The 18,809-nt window shown below is 36.1% G+C and overlaps 4 protein-coding genes across 7 annotated transcripts; 2 read left to right on the top strand and 2 right to left on the bottom strand.

Moving 5' to 3' along the window:
* Positions 1-561: 561 nt before the first annotated feature.
* On the bottom strand, positions 562-6,787 carry LOC133676219 (ABC transporter B family member 28). Its single transcript, XM_062097842.1, has 16 exons — positions 6,322-6,787; positions 6,054-6,241; positions 5,927-5,950; positions 5,730-5,831; positions 5,385-5,475; positions 4,937-5,037; positions 4,724-4,774; positions 4,513-4,641; positions 3,693-3,755; positions 3,332-3,611; positions 2,864-3,012; positions 2,673-2,762; positions 1,678-1,812; positions 1,539-1,595; positions 1,359-1,415; positions 562-1,168 (listed from the first exon to the last, which is right to left on the bottom strand). Exons 1-16 carry the CDS (start codon positions 6,725-6,727, stop codon positions 932-934), a joined length of 2,160 nt encoding a protein of 719 aa, XP_061953826.1. The 5' UTR covers positions 6,728-6,787; the 3' UTR covers positions 562-931.
* Positions 6,788-7,989: 1,202 nt separating this feature from the next.
* Positions 7,990-11,820, top strand: LOC133676178 (uncharacterized). Its single transcript, XM_062097787.1, has 5 exons — positions 7,990-8,364; positions 9,164-9,425; positions 9,521-9,717; positions 10,082-10,269; positions 11,200-11,820. Exons 1-5 carry the CDS (start codon positions 8,261-8,263, stop codon positions 11,484-11,486), a joined length of 1,038 nt encoding a protein of 345 aa, XP_061953771.1. The 5' UTR covers positions 7,990-8,260; the 3' UTR covers positions 11,487-11,820.
* Positions 11,821-13,627: 1,807 nt separating this feature from the next.
* Positions 13,628-15,645, top strand: LOC133675608 (uncharacterized). 3 transcript variants are annotated; one of them, XM_062097034.1, is made up of 3 exons: positions 13,628-13,783; positions 15,088-15,222; positions 15,301-15,645. In XM_062097034.1, the coding sequence occupies exons 2-3, from the start codon at positions 15,159-15,161 to the stop codon at positions 15,456-15,458; spliced, it is 222 nt and encodes a 73-aa protein (XP_061953018.1). In that variant the 5' UTR covers positions 13,628-13,783; positions 15,088-15,158; the 3' UTR covers positions 15,459-15,645. The 3 variants fall into 3 exon arrangements, with proteins under 3 accessions (XP_061953018.1, XP_061953020.1, XP_061953017.1); XM_062097036.1 differs by having other exon boundaries at positions 13,628-14,113; XM_062097033.1 differs by having other exon boundaries at positions 13,628-15,222.
* On the bottom strand, positions 13,944-17,801 carry LOC133675607 (dehydration-responsive element-binding protein 1E-like). 2 transcript variants are annotated; one of them, XM_062097031.1, is made up of 2 exons: positions 17,099-17,801; positions 13,944-16,654 (listed from the first exon to the last, which is right to left on the bottom strand). In XM_062097031.1, the coding sequence occupies exons 1-2, from the start codon at positions 17,712-17,714 to the stop codon at positions 16,509-16,511; spliced, it is 762 nt and encodes a 253-aa protein (XP_061953015.1). In that variant the 5' UTR covers positions 17,715-17,801; the 3' UTR covers positions 13,944-16,508. The 2 variants fall into 2 exon arrangements, with proteins under 2 accessions (XP_061953015.1, XP_061953016.1); XM_062097032.1 differs by having other exon boundaries at positions 13,944-16,600.
* Positions 17,802-18,809: the final 1,008 nt, after the last annotated feature.

The following is an 18,809-nucleotide window of genomic DNA, read 5'->3' as shown; positions in this document are numbered from 1 at the left end:
TTTCAAGAATTTACTGTGGTCCCTTTATTTGATTTTTATTATAAACAAGTATTTTCTATAATGTATGATTATCATGAGAATTTTAACCAAGTTTAAAATTTGACCATCTATAGAGCTCCTCCACTGCTTGTAAAGACAGACAGTCCTAACATCAGAGGGAGGAATCAACACGAACGATAAGGTGAGGGATTGGAAAGAGAAGGGAAATGCAGACTGGTTGGAGTGGCAACTGTTAATGAACACCTTCCTTGGTCTTCCCACAGAATGCCTTGCCAAACTCAGTGCTGTTTTTTCCTTTTCTACCTCTCCTTGATGGTGTCAGGAACCCAGTCCTCCATGCTGTAACATGAGCTGCTCATCTCTTTATACAGAAAAATATAGAACACTATCAACCAGAGGCTCTCCTGTATGTTCCATTACTAGCATAACAGATCTGTGCCAGGAGAAGAGGGCATTATCATGGGATCCCTGGCATTCCAAATGCACAAATAAATTAATTAATGCAAACAGAAGCACAAAAACTAAACTAAAACAAATAATGGGCTAGGAAGTATGGACTCATGGTAAGAACAGCTGCTGTGATGATTGCTATCATTTATAGCTGTGGAAACGATGGTATGTCTTTACGAAATTTAGTTCTTTACAACCGATTAGTGACATATGATGTATAAATATGGAGGAATAATAAAAGAGACTCGGAATCAATAGAAGCTTTTGCTTGTTTTCAACTTTCAAGGCAGCAAATCTCCTTTAGCCACTTCCTGCTACCAGTTTCTCTGAAAATGGAATTATTAGTGCCTCAGTAGAAAACGAAGAAACTTAAAATTCCAAGACTGTTGCTGCTGGATGAAATTCCACGAGAAACTTGCATGATTGTTTGTCTGGGGTTTTCTATTCAACCATTGGTAATATCTATATCTAGCAGTTTCAGTCACTCAAATGCCAGTCTTTGAGTACCAACTAATGAAGCATATTGACCCTTCTTATCTAGCAACTCAGAGTGGGTCCCTAGTTCTGCAATCCTCCCACCAGAACAAAGCGCAATCTGATTAGCATTCTGAACCGTGCTTAACCTATGAGCAATCACCAATGTTGTTCTGCCCTTCATTAGTTGGTCCAGAGCATCCTGGACAAGACGTTCACTAACTGCATCAAGTGCACTCGTGGCCTGAATAAAAGAACAAGATGTCTTATCAAGTCTTGAAACAAGAAATTTTTTTAATTTCTAACACCTGACCTCACATCAGCGCAATAAGTGAAACAATATGACAATTTTTCAAGGATCATGAGTCAAAGCATGCCCAACACAAGCTTGGAGAGTACACAAATATGCAGAGAGAAGAAAACAAAGAGCTTACCTCATCAAGTACTAATATTGGTGCATTCTTGAGCAGAGCTCTTGCAATAGCAATTCTCTGAAGAACAAAGACCAGAGAATAAAATTTTACCACTTTTCTCTTTCACTGAATATTGTAGATCAGAAAATAATCATTAATCGCTTATTTCTTCCTCACTCTCTAAAGAGTTCATTGACATACCTGCCTCTGTCCTCCACTCAGTAAGCCTCCACGCTCACCAACTAGAGTGTCATAACCCTTTAAAATCCAAATAAAGGTTCAGAAATGAAGGTCAAAACAAGCAAAAGTAGAGCTGTCGCATAATTACAAGATACCAAACCTGTGGAAGTGATATTATAAATTCATGAGCATTTGCAGCTTTGGCAGCCTTTATGATATCGTCCTTCGAGACATTATCATCTGGAAGCCCATATGCGATATTTTCTCCAACAGATACCGAGAAAAGAACAGGTTCCTGTTTACAGTATATGCTTAGCTTTGAGAAAAATGAGAAAGTTTGAACCAAGTAATTAAAGCAGTTCCTTCATAACATGCACGACATGTTTCCTCATAAGTTTGCTTGTCATAAGATCTGAAGAATCATTCCAGACCCAACTCCAAGTTTGGCCCAAACAGAACAGTTTAAGCCACAAGCAAACAACTAACTATATACGTGCATAGTCCCCCACAATGCCCTACTATCAATATGACTTCAGTTCTGATCATTGCTATTACTGAGATGCTGAAATTGTGTACTCATTAACAAACAGAACAGTTTAAGCCACAAGCAAACAACTAACTATATACGTGCATAGTCCCCCACAATGCCCTACTATCAATATGACTTCAGTTCTGATCATTGCTATTACTGAGATGCTGAAATTGTGTACTCATTAACAGACACACAGGATACAAGTGTGCATACAGAGAAAAAGTCAACAAGAAATAATCAAGTCTCCTTCCTCCTTTGCCTATTCTTTTCTTGTTACAAAGCTCCTTTTATTCTCTGAATCATGGCAGCTTAATATTTCGGTTACCACACATAATTGGTTATTGAATTAGGTGGTGACTTGTAGACATAGTTGGCAATCTACAATTCCTAATTCACACTTAAAAACTTGATTGTCAAAAACATCCTGCTACTGACAATCCAAGGTCTAGGTTATTCGACCTCTTGGGTTAGAACCAAATCAAGTTGCATCTCAGCAACAACAGACACTAATTAATCATATTCAATGGGAAGTATTTTGTCTCCATGCTGAGAATGCAGGGATGATTCCATAAATGTTGTGAATTTAATGCAATGAGTCAACATATGGCGATTCAAAACCTTACCTGATTCACGATGGAGACGACCTCCACCCATTCAGTCTTTTCAAATGTCCGGACATCCTCTCCTGAAACCGTGATCCGACCTCTGGTTGGCTGCAAGAACAAGACATGTGTATCATTTCCCAACATTCTATAATGGTTTAATAAAATTGCAATTTAATTTTTGAAATTAAAATTTTGAGAATAAACTAAACCTCATAAAAGCGTGCCAATAGTTGTACTATGGTACTTTTGCCTGAACCACTTGAGCCCACTAGAGCGGTCACAGTTCCACATTTCAGAGTCAAATTAAGACCATTCAAGATTTCCACATCAGGTCGTAAAGGGTAAGAGAAGTGCACATCTGCATAACAAATTATCAGTTGGAAAAAAGGAAAAAAAACATGAATTCAGAGTAGAGATGATTGACAAGTGGGGTCTAATCTTTAATCTATGTTCTACTTTCAACCTTCAAATTAAACAAGTAAAAAGCACAAAGTTCACTCAAATTTCTTTTTGGACTTCCATATTTAATTTGGAACAGCCATTATATTTAGTTCCATAAGAGATGGTCTGTTCACATACAGTACTAAGACATAGGCCTGCAACAATGTAATTAACAATTAAGTTCGAGTGAAGAGTGGAAAATGTGTGGAAATAAATGAGAAATGCAATAATGATACCTTCAAGACAAACATCACCAGACCCAGCAAAGCTACACACGGTGTTGGCTGATTTTAGGGCTGACATGTAATGTGTATTAAAAATTTGATTCTGTCCACTGTAACCATTAACTAAGAACAAACTAATTTTCTCATCATGTACTTCTTTTTTCTGGATTTGTCTTTCTAAACCATAGGCAAGGGCTTCATCAATTTCTACTCCAGATAAAACAGAATTAATCCTCTCAATGGCAGCAAGTGCTCCGCGAAGATCTCCAAATGTATTGACCAGCCCTTGAACCTGAGAAATGAATCACTTCAAAGACTACACCAAAGAGAAGAAAATTGTAACATACTGGAGAAGGAGTGAAATAGAACTCACAGCAAAAGTTAATGTGAAAGTGTATCCGATGAAAGAAGCAACAGTTCCAACAGAGAGTAAACCCTGCAAGCAATAAAATATGGCAGGCAAAACAAAACAAGCAACTCACTTTAGGTTTGATACGAATAAAATCAGAGGGATAATAGAGGTAGAAGGAATGTGATAGGTGTACAAATTAGCTTGCCTACTTATTCTTATAGGTAGAAGGAATGTGATAGTTGTATAAATTAGCTTGCCTACTTATTCTTATAGTTCCTTATCTTGCCATTTGGTTTTCAGAGCGATTTGATTGCAAAATGAATTGAAGTTGGAGCACAGCTCAGTCATTTTTAGTTCAATCATCTTGTGTCAAGATATCAAAGTAACATCTTGCTTTCAAGGCAGTGGGCGATACACAAAAACTGAAGGTAAAATATATTCAACAGATCAAATATACCCAATAATGTGATCAGGCAGCAGCCTCACAGTGAGCATATCAAATGGAAAACTAGTAAAGGAACAAACATGTTATTATGAAGCAGGCAATATGCATTAAGAAGTGCACCAATTGTATAGAATCCATGAAGCAGAGCACAGTATGAGCTCCTCTATTGTTTTTGTTAGTGTTTGTGTTCTTTGTTTTTTTTCCTCATCAAAGGCTAATTCTTCAAAAGTCACAATTTTGAAAACCAACATTGTGTATCAATTTCTCAAAAAATTGACAGAATGTAAACTAATATTACATGTAGACTGTAAATATCAGTGGATCTGAATTGGGAATCTGGATCACATTATGCATATTTAAAAGGCTAGAGAGACGTGTCAAAGGGTAGAAGCTTACAGCCTTTACTCTGCTTCCTCCAAGACTGTATAAAGTCAGCAACGAAATATATACAGCAACCCTTGTCAATGATTCATTCACAGATTTGAAAGCCCCGAGCTTTATACCACTTCTTTGATAAGCAAGAACCTACCAACATCTTTGATATAAATAACAGAACAATCAATCTAGAAATCACCAATTTCATAAAGAACCACAGCCTACAATTTACCTGGCTGCCAAAGTTTAGCATTTGGCGCTTTTCACCACCAAAGGATCTCACCTGTGACAGTAAATTTGCTATTTTCAGTATCGGGCACAAATTCATCCTATTCTTTACCACACTCATCATTCCATACAGGACAAACTGACTTTATGGGTCAACAACTAGTACAAGCTAGGACTGTCAACAGAACTATGTAACAAAGCATTACCAACAACTTACAGTACGGATAGCAGAAAAGGTTTCTGTCACACAATCAGATATGGATGCCTGGGCCTTTCCATGAGCTTTGAAAACAGGTACAGTTGATCGCTTGTATACAGCTTGAGAATTTAAATATCATTTAGCAGCAAGCAAGGAAACAGAAGTCAGAAAGAATTATAAGGATTGCCATAGGTAATTGTGTTGGTGAAAGCAAAGCATATGAAAGACAAGATAGGTTTCATCACATATCAATGTCAGCAAATCACTGCCAATAGATTACTAATGATGAACTCATTACAGTCCAGAATAGGCACCATTATGAATAGAAAAGTTAAAAACGGGTAATTTATCAAAGCTAATACTATACATAATGCCATTTATGTCATGAAGAATAAATGGTGTAAACTTAAAGAACATATAGGAGGCACTGTAGAAATCTTAATCACTTTCACAATAAAATATTTACCAACTGAAATAGACACGGCAAACATCAAAACCCCCAGAATCGGTGCTAGTTGGGGGGCCAGAGCAAACAGTATGCATATGGTTCCAGTGACCTGTTGAGGCAACAAACATACAGGAGATGTAAAACATCCACAGCTTCTGACTGTTGATCATGAATGGAAATCTTATAAACAATAGGACAGGCAAGATTTGTTTCAGAAAATTTCAGTATCAATTGCAAGAACTAAATCAACACAAACTATTGCAGAAACACATGCTATTAAAAGCAAAAATGTAAGTAAATTCCATCCAAATCAAACGACTAGCTACATAAAGCTCACTTTTGTTTTAGTATAGAGTGGCTTGCCTCAGAAAATGCCCTAAATCCACGATCCCTCGAAATGTTCTCGCTCACAATATCTTTAAACGAACCCAAATCAGACATCAAAAGAGCACTAAGTTCACCAACCTGCAAGAAACACAAAACAACACAACATACAATCCTTAATCACGTCCAAATCACTAACAAACATCAACACAAGTTCTCAAGCATCAGTAACAAACCTTGTATCTATCAAAAAACTCCACCTGCATTGCAACAAAAAACAACAAAAGGGCTTGTAAAAGACCGTATAACTCAACATTGAACACATTAAGAAAACCAATTGCCCGGTTTGACAAGTTCATTTACCTTCTGAATCAAGACCCTTCTAAAAATCTGAGCTCTCAGTGTTGCCATAACCTTCTCCCATACTGTATTCATGTTTACAACAAAGATCACTGTAAAAATCGGTTCCAAAGCGTATAACACTCCCATCTTACTAAGCAACCTCCATAGAGGCTCCGGTCTCGCACCAATCAACACCTCAAAAAATCTCCCTGCAACCAAAATAAAATTTCAACACAGATCAAAACCCTTCTTGACGAAAACATAAAGCAATAAACTTAGTGATGGTTACCTGAAAATATAGGCATGGAGAGAGTACAAGAGGTGCAACCAACAAGAGTGAAAGCACAAACGACGAGTCGTACTTTATGCTTAGCCAACAGACTCCACACAAGACCCCAACTTATCAGTTCCGTTGACTGAACCTTCTCCGTTACGGACGAATCGTCATTGGTCGGGTCGAGTTTGTGGTCCGGTTCGGTCACAATCGGGTCGGATGCTGGTCCGGTCACGTAAGCAGAAGTGATTGTCGTTGCAGTCCGGTGCCTTTTTAGTAATGGCGGGAAAGGCCGGGATTGGTGGAGATGAGGAGAGGAGGGAGGGAGTTTGAATTTGAGTTTGGAAGGCGCGTGGAGAGATGGGGCGAGGATGCGAGTGGGGAGTGTTTGGAGGAGGAGAGGGGGAGCTGCAGAGGCCATGGTTTTTGGTGATGCAGAGCAAGTAAGAAAGTACAGGGAAGGAGACGGAATGAAAGGAGAATCAAATAATGAGCGCGTATTTAACACGCGGATTGAGATTTTTTATCTTATATTTTTTATTACTCAATTTTGGTAGTATTTTATTTTAGAATATAGTGATTGGGATAAAAATAAAATATTGGATTTGATGTGAAGATAGTGGATTTTGTTTCTATATATAATTTATTTATTTATTTGAGAGATGGTGTGGTGATTTTTTAATGTAAAAAACATTATCGTAAGTGGATTTTATATGAATTTGAGAGAAGATATTCATAAATGTGTTGAATAAAAGGAAACAACATATTCACTTGTAATTATTTTTATTATAAAATCGCACCATTTCCATGTTATTAGGATCGTAATATGAATAACTATAATAATATATTTTATGCATGATTGAGTAGAGAAAAATAACAAAATTCCATGGTAAATGTTTTGTTTAATTATTTCAAATATCATGATTTGATTTGTTTGAAAATCCCATCATGGTTGGTTAATGTTTTTAGCTATGAAGATATGTCTAAAAAAACCTTATTTTAGATGATTATCTTAATACAAATTAATTTAGAAAAATAATTATTTGCCTAATCCCACTTATATTTTTTTCTTTTTTTATTTACGTGATTGAGAATAAAAAATAAGCACTATTAAAAAAAACTTTAATTATTCGAAACAGTTTAGTTTAGAAGAGTATATAATTTGTGAAATTATTCAAAATAGATTAAGACAAAATAAATTATAAAATTTTAAAACTAATGAACTTGAGATCCTTCTTAAATCTAATTTTGCATGGTAAAAACTTTCCCTGAGGTTTTCTAGTTAATTGAGGGTTTAAGGGGTCCTCGGTAAAAAAGAAAATAAAAAAATTAAGGAGGTAATGAGTGAAAATTTAGGGTTGCCCAATTGTCGATTGGGTAAAAAAGATTTTCAAGTTAGGTAAATAAAAAATGATAATTCCAAAAATTACCGAAGTGAATTTTTTTTATCTGAATTATTCAAATGTTAATTATTAAATTGAGAACAATAAGATTTTTTTTTTCTTTTCCAATTTGTGAGGAAGAAATCCCAATTATTCACGCCATGAGCACCCTCCAACGGTCAATAATGAACGACAATCATGCACCGGCCGACACCATCTCAATAATCCCGTAATTAACTCAAAATCCAAGGATAACTAAGTAACATCAAAACATTTACAAATCCACGTGTCTCCTCATAAATGCCCTCAAAGCTCAGCTCTTCACGAGATTCCTTTCCCTCTCTTTATTTAGTCCCGAACCAAATCTCGCTCCTCAACTCAATCATCATCTCGCCTTGACTCGGTCGTCACTCACTCCCATGGAGCTCTTATTACTACCCATCATCATCATTCAAACCTTCATCACTCCAATATCAATCGCGATCAGCAACCGTTGATCTTTTATAAATCTGAAAAAGTCTCTTCCTTTCCCCCCCTTTCTGTTGACTTTTATTGTTCCGTCAACGAATCAGATGGCTCGTTCGCCGTTTCATCGGATTCTGCTCTTTGCTTGGATAGTAGTCCTCTTAATGGATGGGGTTCACGCGAGTGATGGTGATGCTGATCCGATTTACAAGTAAAAGCTTGTCTTTTGATTCGTTTGCATTTCAATATGAGCTTAATTAAGTAATTTTTATGGTTAATTAGACTTTAAATTCTGCATCATTGACTGAATTTAGTAAGTAGTAGTTATTTTTGTTTAGTTTTGACTGAATTTGAATTTGAGAGGTGAAAAATGCTGGCTATTTAGTACTGAAATAATGATTTATGAATTGAAATTCAATGGTTTTTTGGTCAAATTTTGGGTTGCAATCGGAAAAGATTTTTTACTGGTTTTTAGAAATTCTTACAATTAATGGGTTCTTTTAAGTTTTTATAATGGTTTGGTGTGTCATAATTTTATGCTTATGAGAAGCCTTACTGCTGATGACTTATTTATTAGAAAGGTCTTTAATAACAAGGATGTAAATTTGGGGTGGTTGGAGTTTAAAACTTGAAGCGTCTCTGCTGTTTTCGGGCAATGTGTGAGGAGTAATAAGGAGAGAAAACCAGGGTGTCTTAGAGTTTTGCTTGGAGGATTGACTAATTTGAGGGTATCTATGTTTAGGAGATGTTGCGTATTTGCTTTGGCAGAAGGTAAAAAAAACAATCCTTGGGGGCTGCAGGGGGTGCCATTCATCGTCATGTTGTTCATAATCACTGTTCATTTGCATAAATAGCATTCATAAAGTTTAAGATTTTTTTTTTTTTAGGGGTTGCAGCTCCCCTAGTCCCCACTATGGCCTGTGTGCTATTTTCTATTTTGTTTGAGTTTGGTTTTGTTAGGATTGGAATTAACTATAGTTTTTATTATGCATTTGCTACTCAATTACCAGAGCTTGTGTGGAGCAGTGTGAGAAAACTGGGTGTGTGGGGGAAAATTGCTTCCAACACTGTAAATTCTCGTCTGATGGGAAGCCGGAGGGTGGGCCATGGTATCTACAAGAGCCACTCTATCTGCAGTGGAAACAATGGGATTGTCGTAGTGATTGTCGATACCACTGCATGCTCACCAGGGAGGAAGAAAGAGAGAAACTTGGTGGGAAGCCTGTCAAGTATCATGGGAAATGGCTGTTTCGTCGTGCTTATGGTTTTCAGGTTCCTATGTGTAATTTCTAGTTCAACATTAAGATTTACCCATGCTGAATAATTGATCCACCTATCTTACATTGATATTTTTTTTGCCTTTTCAGGAACCTGTTTCTGTTGCTCTCTCTGCACTCAATCTCGCTATTCAGTTTCATGGTTGGGTATCCTTTTTCATCCTGATATACTACAAGTTGCCACTGACTCCTAGTAAGAAGAATTACTATGAATATACTGGCTTGTGGAACATCTATGGGATCCTATCTATGAACTCCTGGTTCTGGAGTGCTGTTTTCCACAGTCGGTAAGCAATATTATGAGAATTGTTTGGAGAGGGCCTAAAGCTGTCTTCTCAAAATCATGACAAACTAACCTTCCTATCAACAATTTGAATATGTGCTTAATTTGGAAAGGTGGAAGATAGATCTTCAGCTGCTATTTTAGATTTTATATTACCTTCGGGTTCTTTGTAGCATGGTAAAAGATATTACTGTAAAGAGTACATTGAGAAAGAAGATGTTGAATCTGCTAATTCGTGGTAGCAAACATTTGTTTTAGCTGTAATGTGACAATGGCATATATGCACATTCCTTTCTATTTTAAAATTACGTTCTGTTTTGCCTTGTTATCTGGCGTGTGATTTTCTAATTTAATTCATTGCATTGCAGAGATGTTGAGTTGACAGAGAAACTACATTTTTCGTCTGCTGTGGCATTACTAGGGTTTTCCCTTATCCTAGCAATACTGCGAGCTTTCAGCGTGAGAAATGAGGCTTCCAGGGTCATGGTTTCTACTCCAGTGATTGCATTTGTTACTACACATATCTTATATCTGAACTGCTACAACCTTGATTATGGTAATTCTGTCTTCTAATCTTCCTGTTCTACAAGAAAAAATAATAGACCTTAATTTAAAACTAATGCTGGAGCTACAAGGCATATTGCTCTAAGATATTTCAGACTTCAAGTGTTTGTTTAAATAAGCTTTGTCTTGGTCCGTTTAGGACTGTCTTGTCACACTTGTTCTTCTGTCCTGGTCCCACCTCTTCTGCTGTACTCTTTTTTTTTGTACTCTTAACTGCATTCAATTTTGTCGTTGTTGCTCCAAGCACTGATTTTGTTGAATACAACTTAACAATAATCTCCATTGCAGTTTTTTCCATTGCATTTACATGCATGCCTAACCTTTCTTGCCATGCCATTTTTCATCTTAGCATCCTAGTAAGCTAAATTTCATGCTATGTAGTAACACTATTTCCAATCTGTTAGCGCCTAGACCAAAAAAGTAGTCTCTTTTAACTGTTGACTGAGCTAATGATGTCAGTGTATATTATAGCAAGAATATCAACAATATATGGCAACCAAATTGTAACAGAATATCTTGTATTTATTGCATTTATTGTAGACTACAATAAATACAAGATATTCTGTTACAATTTGGTTGCTATATATTGTTGATATTCTTGCCATATTATACACTGACATGAAATCTATAATGTAAATTCATTCATGCTTTGGAAATTTACATATTTGACTTTTATATTATGCGGCTGAAATGTGACCAATGCAACTGTCCACTTGGTAGTCCTGGACCAAGGAACTGCTTTGTTCCTGGACAAGCTTCCCTTGAAATGCCTACACCTCCCTTCCCCCGTGCCTTGGAAAACGACATTTGATGGTCAAAACGTGGGGGTCAAGATGAAATGATGGAACAATTGCTGTCTAAAACTTGGTATCATATGCTTGCCTAGTGTAAGTGGTTTTTGAACGGGTCCATTATTTTGCAGGTCTAAACATTAAAGTTTGTGTAGCCATGGGCGTAGCCCAGCTTCTCATTTGGGCAGTTTGGGCTGGTGTCACTCACCACCCTTCCTGGTCTAAGTTGTGGGTGGCTGTTGTTGGAGGCGGACTTGCCATGCTCTTGGAAATATATGACTTCCCGCCTTACCACAGATTTGTGGATGCTCATGCTCTCTGGCATGCCACTACCATCCCACTTACATATCTTTGGTGGAGCTTTGCGAAGGATGACGCTGAGTTTAGAACATCAAGTCTCCACAAGAAAGCAAACTAGAATTTTTCTACCCTAATGCTTGTGGTAAATGATTTTTTGGACAGCATCAAGCACATTAAGTACCTCTCTGTTGAACATCTGAACTGCAGTTCCTTGTGTATACCTTTTTCCCAAATGCTTAGGCATTTGTTGGCCCTTTCATTAGCACTTCAATTAGTGATCATCTGATTATTTCATGATGTTGTATAGATTCTGCAACGAAATTCAACTTTTAGATCACTATACGTTTTCGTTTTCATTTTCATTTTTGTCTAAAGAATCTGGGATAACCACATTTTTGTATAAAGTGTGTTTTCTGTTTATAGATATGGTGGGTTCCATGGTTTTTGCTCAAGTTCAATGAGTAACAGAAGTGATGTTGCTTCAAGCAGGGATTTGGAGGTTATAGTTTATTTTGACCCCTAAAGTTTGGTGCAGCAACTTTTTTATCATTTTGAATTGTCATTACAAAAAACTAGAGGACACAAAATACTATTTAATTTTCACGATGATGAAATTGCCCACAAACTATTTATCATGATATAATCGTTATTTTCAAGTTTTACATGGATAAAATTGTCTTTTTATTTTTTTACAATAAAATCTCTACCTCTCAAATAAAAATAAATAAACAAACTTGCATTTAGAAGTTTTTAGTCTTATTTTTTTGACATAGTAAAATGACTTAACTATTTTTAAATCTAAAATTTATTAAACTCTCTTTAAAGAGTTTTTTAATCTTTTTATAATAGTTTTTTTAGTTGATATCAAATTAACTTAAGTGTTTTTTATATATTTTAATAAATATTTAATATTTTAAAAAACTTATTTGCGTCTGAAAAGTTATTCAATCACCATGTTAGAAAAGTCTTGGCACTCCCTCTGTGATTTTATCATGATACAATTGTTATTTTAAATTTTTTTGGGTTAAATTTGTCTTTTTATTCTTTTCAGAATAAAAATACTTACTCCTAAAATAAAATAAAAATAAAAATTTACATTTAGGGAATTTTTAGTCTTTCACTTTTTTATCATGGTAAAATAACTTAATTAGTCTTAAATCCAAAATTTACTAAACTCTTTTTAAGAGGCTTTTTTATCTTTTTATTATGGTTTTTTTTGTTAATATCGAGTTAACTTTTATATATATATATATATATATATATATATATATATATATATATATAATTTTTAAACAAATTGTTGGCACCTCCAAAACCATTTAGTCACCAAACAAAACTCATTTCTAGTTTAGAGGTTCATTCTAGTTTACTGGTTTTTTTTTTTAAGATGATGTTTTTTTAAACTTCATCATTAAGCATTTATATAAGTGATTAGGCTACGATTTTTTTTATTTACTTTTTATATGATTTATTTGTGATTTTTCAAAATAAATGGGGTTGTCTTAGATCTTTTTATTTATTGTTTTTTGTTGGATTTACTTTGGCAAGTTTTCTAAATTGATTTTTTTTTCTAATTTTATCATTCAACACTAAAAAAGTATTTTTTTTCAAAAAAATAATTTATAATATCAGCACATCAAAATGATCTAAAAACACTAAAAAATATATTAATTTGAAACAAAGAAAAAAATAAAAAGGTTTTAAATTTTTTCAAAAGCACTTTTAAAATACAAAAATAAACAAAGCCAATAATATATCAGTTAGGAATTAATTTCTTTTTTGATTCTATCATTCAAGGTTGAGTGTTTTTTATATTAGACTTCATGATTTTCTTTGATTTTTTTATTCATCTATCTCAGTCCCATCACTTAGCCTGCAGATTTTACAGGTTGGTTTAATTTTTTTTAGGGTCACCCTTTTAAAATTTAAGTTGTTTTAGAATTGAGCTACTTGATGTTTTCTGATTTGCCTTCTATTTTATTGTCTCATTCGTGTGACCATGATCCAGTGTTTTAAAATCCGGACCGGCCCGGCGGGTAGACCTGGGCTTGGAACCGGTCCGGATGGAGGCAAAAACCTGCTTAAGAATTGACACGGGAAAACCCGGTCGACCCAGCGGATTGACCCGGGACCCGTTCCACCCGGTCAAACCAGGGTGAGACCCGGTCATTATTTTTTTATATTGTCAGTTATTAAACGACGTCGTTTTGGCCCTTTAAAAGGCCAAAACGCTAAAAATTGAAGACAAGAAGAACAAAGCAATATCAGTTCCAAAATTTACAATTTGCAAACCTAATTGAAACACAGCTGATCGCAGAGGACGTCTTGACAGAGAAGCAGAGGACTTCCCGTCGCTTCCTGCCGCTGCCACTGCCTCTTTTCTTCCCAGTCTATTGCACCTGCTGCCTCTTCCGGGTAGTATTGCAACTACTCTTTCTTTCATTTTTTTTTGTCTCATATCACTGTTAAGCCAAAAAGAAGAAAGCTTTCGATTCAATCCGTCCTAGCTCTTGTCTAAGGATTCGAAGCTGGCAAAGTAGTAGAAGTCGTCTCAGGCTTGTGGTAACTCTCTTCATTTGGTGGTGCTCCACCGGGCAGTCCCCTGAGTTCGGCCACAGACAAATAATGACCACTGCCTTGTGTCATTATTTTCTTTCTGCTACTTTTGCATCATGTTTTAAGTGCCACAGACAACCTGTAAACTAGTACCTATGTAACCTTGGAAGAGAAATCCTAAGCATTACAGTGAGTTTTAGCTTCAAATACTCTGTCAAATAAAAGGATATGAAGCTCAAGTTTCCAGCTAGACTTTTTGGCAGTTGGCTATGCGACTTAATGCTTTACCATTTTCTGTATGGCTCACTTAATTGAATAATTATCTGTAGTGTTTTTTTGTTTTTATTGATCCGGGTCAACCTATCTGACCCGTGACTCAATCACTTGACCGAGTCAATGATCGGGTCGAGTTTCAAAACTATGCCATGATTGATGAGCTTGGTCTGCGTTGGTTTTTTTATATTTTTTTAATTGATTCTCTTTTAAATTTCATCTTTCGATGCTGAATTTGTTCAGGATTTGACTTTGAATTTTTTTTTATTTGATTTTTATTTGCTTATCTTAGTGTTATAATTTATATAAGTGACATGCTAGGTCAGGTTAATTCAGGTTTTTTTTTTTGTGTTCAATATTTAACTGAGTAGAATCTTAACTTCATCGCTATTTTTTAATTGTTTTTTTTTTGTCACATGTTCCTGTTATTCTTCTTCTAAGTTGATTCATAGATCAACCTTTTTTTTATAGGTGAAGTCTTTGCCCTTAGTTGTATTTTTTAAAAGCATACTTGAGTTAACTAGACATTTTTTTCTGCTTACATAAAAAAAAATGTTTTGGCCGTTTGCATAGCCCAGACCTTTAAATCTAGTTAAATACTAAAAGCCAATATCTACCAAAAAAAATTATTAAAATAAAAAAAATCTATAATAATCATTGAAAGGACTCACAAATACGTCGTCTCTCTCAGTTATCCTCGTCTCTTTTGATGATTCTTCCATAATTCAGCAATAAATTCGTAACACTCTATTTGTATAGTTATATAGATGCATATTTGATTGCATGATTATGTTGTTTGTTCATTGTTATCTTAAGTTTTTACTCTAATTTTAGCAATTAAACTAATTAACTTATATGAAGCCCATCTAATTACATTAACCAACCCCCAGCCCCATAGCATGTCATCCTTCAGTAATTGGCAAAAGAGAAACAAAGAAAAGGCACAATTTCTTCATCTATAATGCCGAGAGAGACGAGTCCAGGCTTGAAGATCCTCTGGTTATGGACCATCGGCACCGCCGGCAGTAAGATCACCACCTATAAAAACCCATTTCCTCTATCCTCCTATATATTAATTTATTTATTGATTTTTATTGTTGCAGTTTTGGTTACAAGTGTGGTAAGGACCAGGCTAAAAGACATGGAGCAGATGATGAACACTGACCAGCAGCAGCAGCAGCAGGAAGAGCATCAAAGCAGTCTAAGTGATCCTGTCTTATTGGATTCTGACGAGGGAGTCATTGAAGAAGTGAAATCGTAGGCTTAGCAGCTAGTAAACTAGTGTCAGCTATGTGTTTGTTTAATGTCTCGAAAGAATACGGGAGCCCAGTACTTTTGTTGTCTATTTGTTGAATTTGACTGACTATAATTGAGACCAAATAATTAGGCGGGACTCTCCAATGTGTTTGCTGAATGTTTTGAAATGGAATATCCTCTTGCTAGCGAAATGAATTTTATTTTGAGTAAAATCACTGTGCATAAATAATGTGAGGAATGCAAGATTCTCTAGCCTTGTAAAAATCATGGTTTGTGAAAGTGTTGCTTGGAAGGTAAAACTGAACCCCATAATGTTTAGTTTCGTTAGAATTTGGTTGAGGTGTGGTGCTTCTGCAAGTTGTATCAGGTTAAATCAAGCATTAAGCTGCATCAGACAATATTAGTTGCTAAGGGTACTTTGAAGTACCACTGATAGTTGAATATGTCTGGATGGGCTGGGCAGGCTGAATAGAAGACTGGCACTGTGTAATTCCTGCAGGAGGTTGAAGTTGGTTCTGCAACGAATGGTCTGGTAGCGTATATGGTTGCATTGCTAACCTTGCTGTGATGTGTATTTCTTCTTCCCTTGGCTTTTTTGGCCCATGCCAAAGGGTCAAATAAATGATATCCATGGCTGAACAGGAAAAATTGCAAGGAAACAACCAAGGAAGAGTGTCTTCATGCACTGAGAGTTTGCAAACAGGTTTGGGGCTTCCTGCTTCCCAGCCAAAATGAACCCAACTTCTTTGCTGTAAATTGTTTAATGTGGCTGATGAGGAACTTAAAGGCAGAAGGTGATGAGGACTATTTTGAGTTCGACCACTTCTGTTTGGTATCATTATTAATCTGGGAATCATGGTAATGGTGGAATACTGTAGTTTTTGGTGGGAAAGGACTTGAGCCGCAACAGCCGGTGTGTGACATCAGAAGTTTTCCCGGGGAAATCTGTTCGTTGATGGTTTGACAAGGGGAAAGATAACTTCTAGCACCAGAGTAGAGAAGTTGATCAGCCGGGATCTCCTCCATCCTGTTGGCTGGTTCAAACTCTCTATACTTACGGAGCTTCGAAGGGCAATCTGGGTTTGGCAGGAGCTGATAGTTTGATGTAGTTTCGTTGTGTTGGACAGAAACCTTTGTTGTGTTTATCTGCTGTAAGACTGGTGTGAGAAATACTTGAAACATTTAAACATGCACATGAAGCTGCAAACAAATAGAAAATTGGGCAAGCAGCATAAGGTGAAGCTGAGGCTTGAAACAGCTTTCGCATGTTTAAATGTCATTAATACATGATGATGCGATTGTAATTAATTTCACAAATATTTATTAACATTAACAGTAACCCTAAATCTTATTACTCACTTCAATTTTCACACTGCTGCAGATTTCTACCAAACAATCCAACCCAGAAAACCAGAGGTACGACAATATTTGATAATTTTATCCGTACTGGCAAAAATATAAGTCCGGATTACCTTAATTATCATCCTAATTACTCTACTAATAACTAAAAATATTAAACAGAAAAACTCCATAATGACATGTCAGTGTCATTATTTTCCATGTTATCCAAACTATCCCCACCGGAATAACCACAACAATTAGGTGGCGGCAATAACATCCCTTCTGCAATATTAGCCAACAAACCTGGCATTCCAAAATCTGCATCATCATCCATATAAAACACATCCCCCGCCGCCGTCCCTGCAACCTTCTCAACCTCATCTCCCGTCCTCGTTAACTCGACTCCCAGACTCCCCTCCGGCCGGAAAGCCTCCGCTGCCTCCGCTGCAGCCTTCTGAATATCCTTAGCATCGCTGGAAGCCGGAGTAGGCAACCTCCAGGCAGAATCAGCAAAATTCAAGCAAGCAGACCTCCCCCTCAACGCCAAAGCAGCAACATCATGTGCCCTAGCAGCCATATCAGCCGTAGGAAAAGTCCCTAACCAAATCCTTGATTTCTTATTAGGCTCTCTAACTTCACAAACCCACTTACCCGAATTCCTCCTCCTCACTCCTCTATACACAGGATGCCTTGTTTCCCTAAACTTCTTTCTTCCTGCCCTCTTCTTCGGATTCCTGGAAGCTAATATTACTTCCTCGTCAGAAAAAATTGCAGCTGGTTTAGCTCCTTTAGTAACACTACTAGTGATGCTACTATCTGAAAGAACAGAAGAATAAGAGCATTCTTGCTCGTCAAGAACTGACAACAAATTCATTGACCCAACTGGGTTCTGATCAGAATAACTACAGGAAACATCCATAAAGTAATGTTCTTGAGTTCTTTTATTGGATAATGAAACACTCTAGTGAAGTATTGTATATGCTCTAGCTGAGAACTCGTTTCTCACACTAAGTTAGTACTAGACTGGGGCTACCTTATATATGTTATGGTGGAGGGGCAATAAGGGGGCGTGCCTTTCACACGGCAATGTGGTTATTAGGAGCCAGCTAAGGCCACCACGGTTTCCGCATAGATTTTGAATTTTTTTTTTATATGGAATAATCTAAAGTGGGACTGAGTCTTGCTTTGGCAAAGAGCAGCTGTATATGGTATGGAGAAAAGTGGGGTTCTCGGCGTGACACGTGTGATTTTGACCCTTTGGGGTGTGTTTTGGATTGTAATTTTCCACTTGAGGGAATGAACCTGTGGCTGTCAGAGTCACAGGACTTGATCTCGTGGGTTGGCTTCAGGTTGGGGAGCTTAGTGTTACTGTTTTAGAAAGTTTCAAGCCACGAGATATTTTCCATGGTTGCGTTTGTCTTTGAGTTTGTCTTTTTCAAGCTAAAAGACATTATTATTATTATTATTATTATTTTATTTTGCTTAAACCGGAATTCTTACTGCGTAGATAAACATGGTCTTAATCGGTGTCAGGGAACTTGTAATAAATATGTAGCTTGATGATGCTTTTATTTGAGCAGGGAGGATGTTATATGAAAAAAATACGGACAGATGTTGCGCATAATCATCTCAGTTGCGACGGTGAAATTAGTGTTCTCGTTATCAATTTTTTTTTAAATAAAATCGATGCTTTAATTTATATGTTTGTCAGATAAGAGATTTAAATAAAGTTGTTTTTTAAGCTATATAATAAAAAAAAAATATTTATTTACAACCGAGGTTTTTTAAATAAATATATGAAAATACACAATACAAATAACAGATTTAATATATAGCTTTCATTGGAATAATTAAGATACGCGCCGGCTATTTTCTAAAAAAAAATAAAAATTTATTTTAAACTTTTTATTTATTTTATATCTTTATTATTCACATAAAATATGTTATTGTATATATTATGGTCCTTCCTATCTATTATCTATATGATCCCCGTCATCAAATATTTTTCTATATA

This window comes from Populus nigra, chromosome 16 (assembly GCF_951802175.1).
Source record: "Populus nigra chromosome 16, ddPopNigr1.1, whole genome shotgun sequence".
Taxonomy (NCBI): Eukaryota; Viridiplantae; Streptophyta; class Magnoliopsida; order Malpighiales; family Salicaceae; genus Populus; species Populus nigra.
The sequence above is the reverse complement of the archived record's forward strand: the minus strand, read 5'-3'. Positions and strand labels throughout refer to the sequence as shown.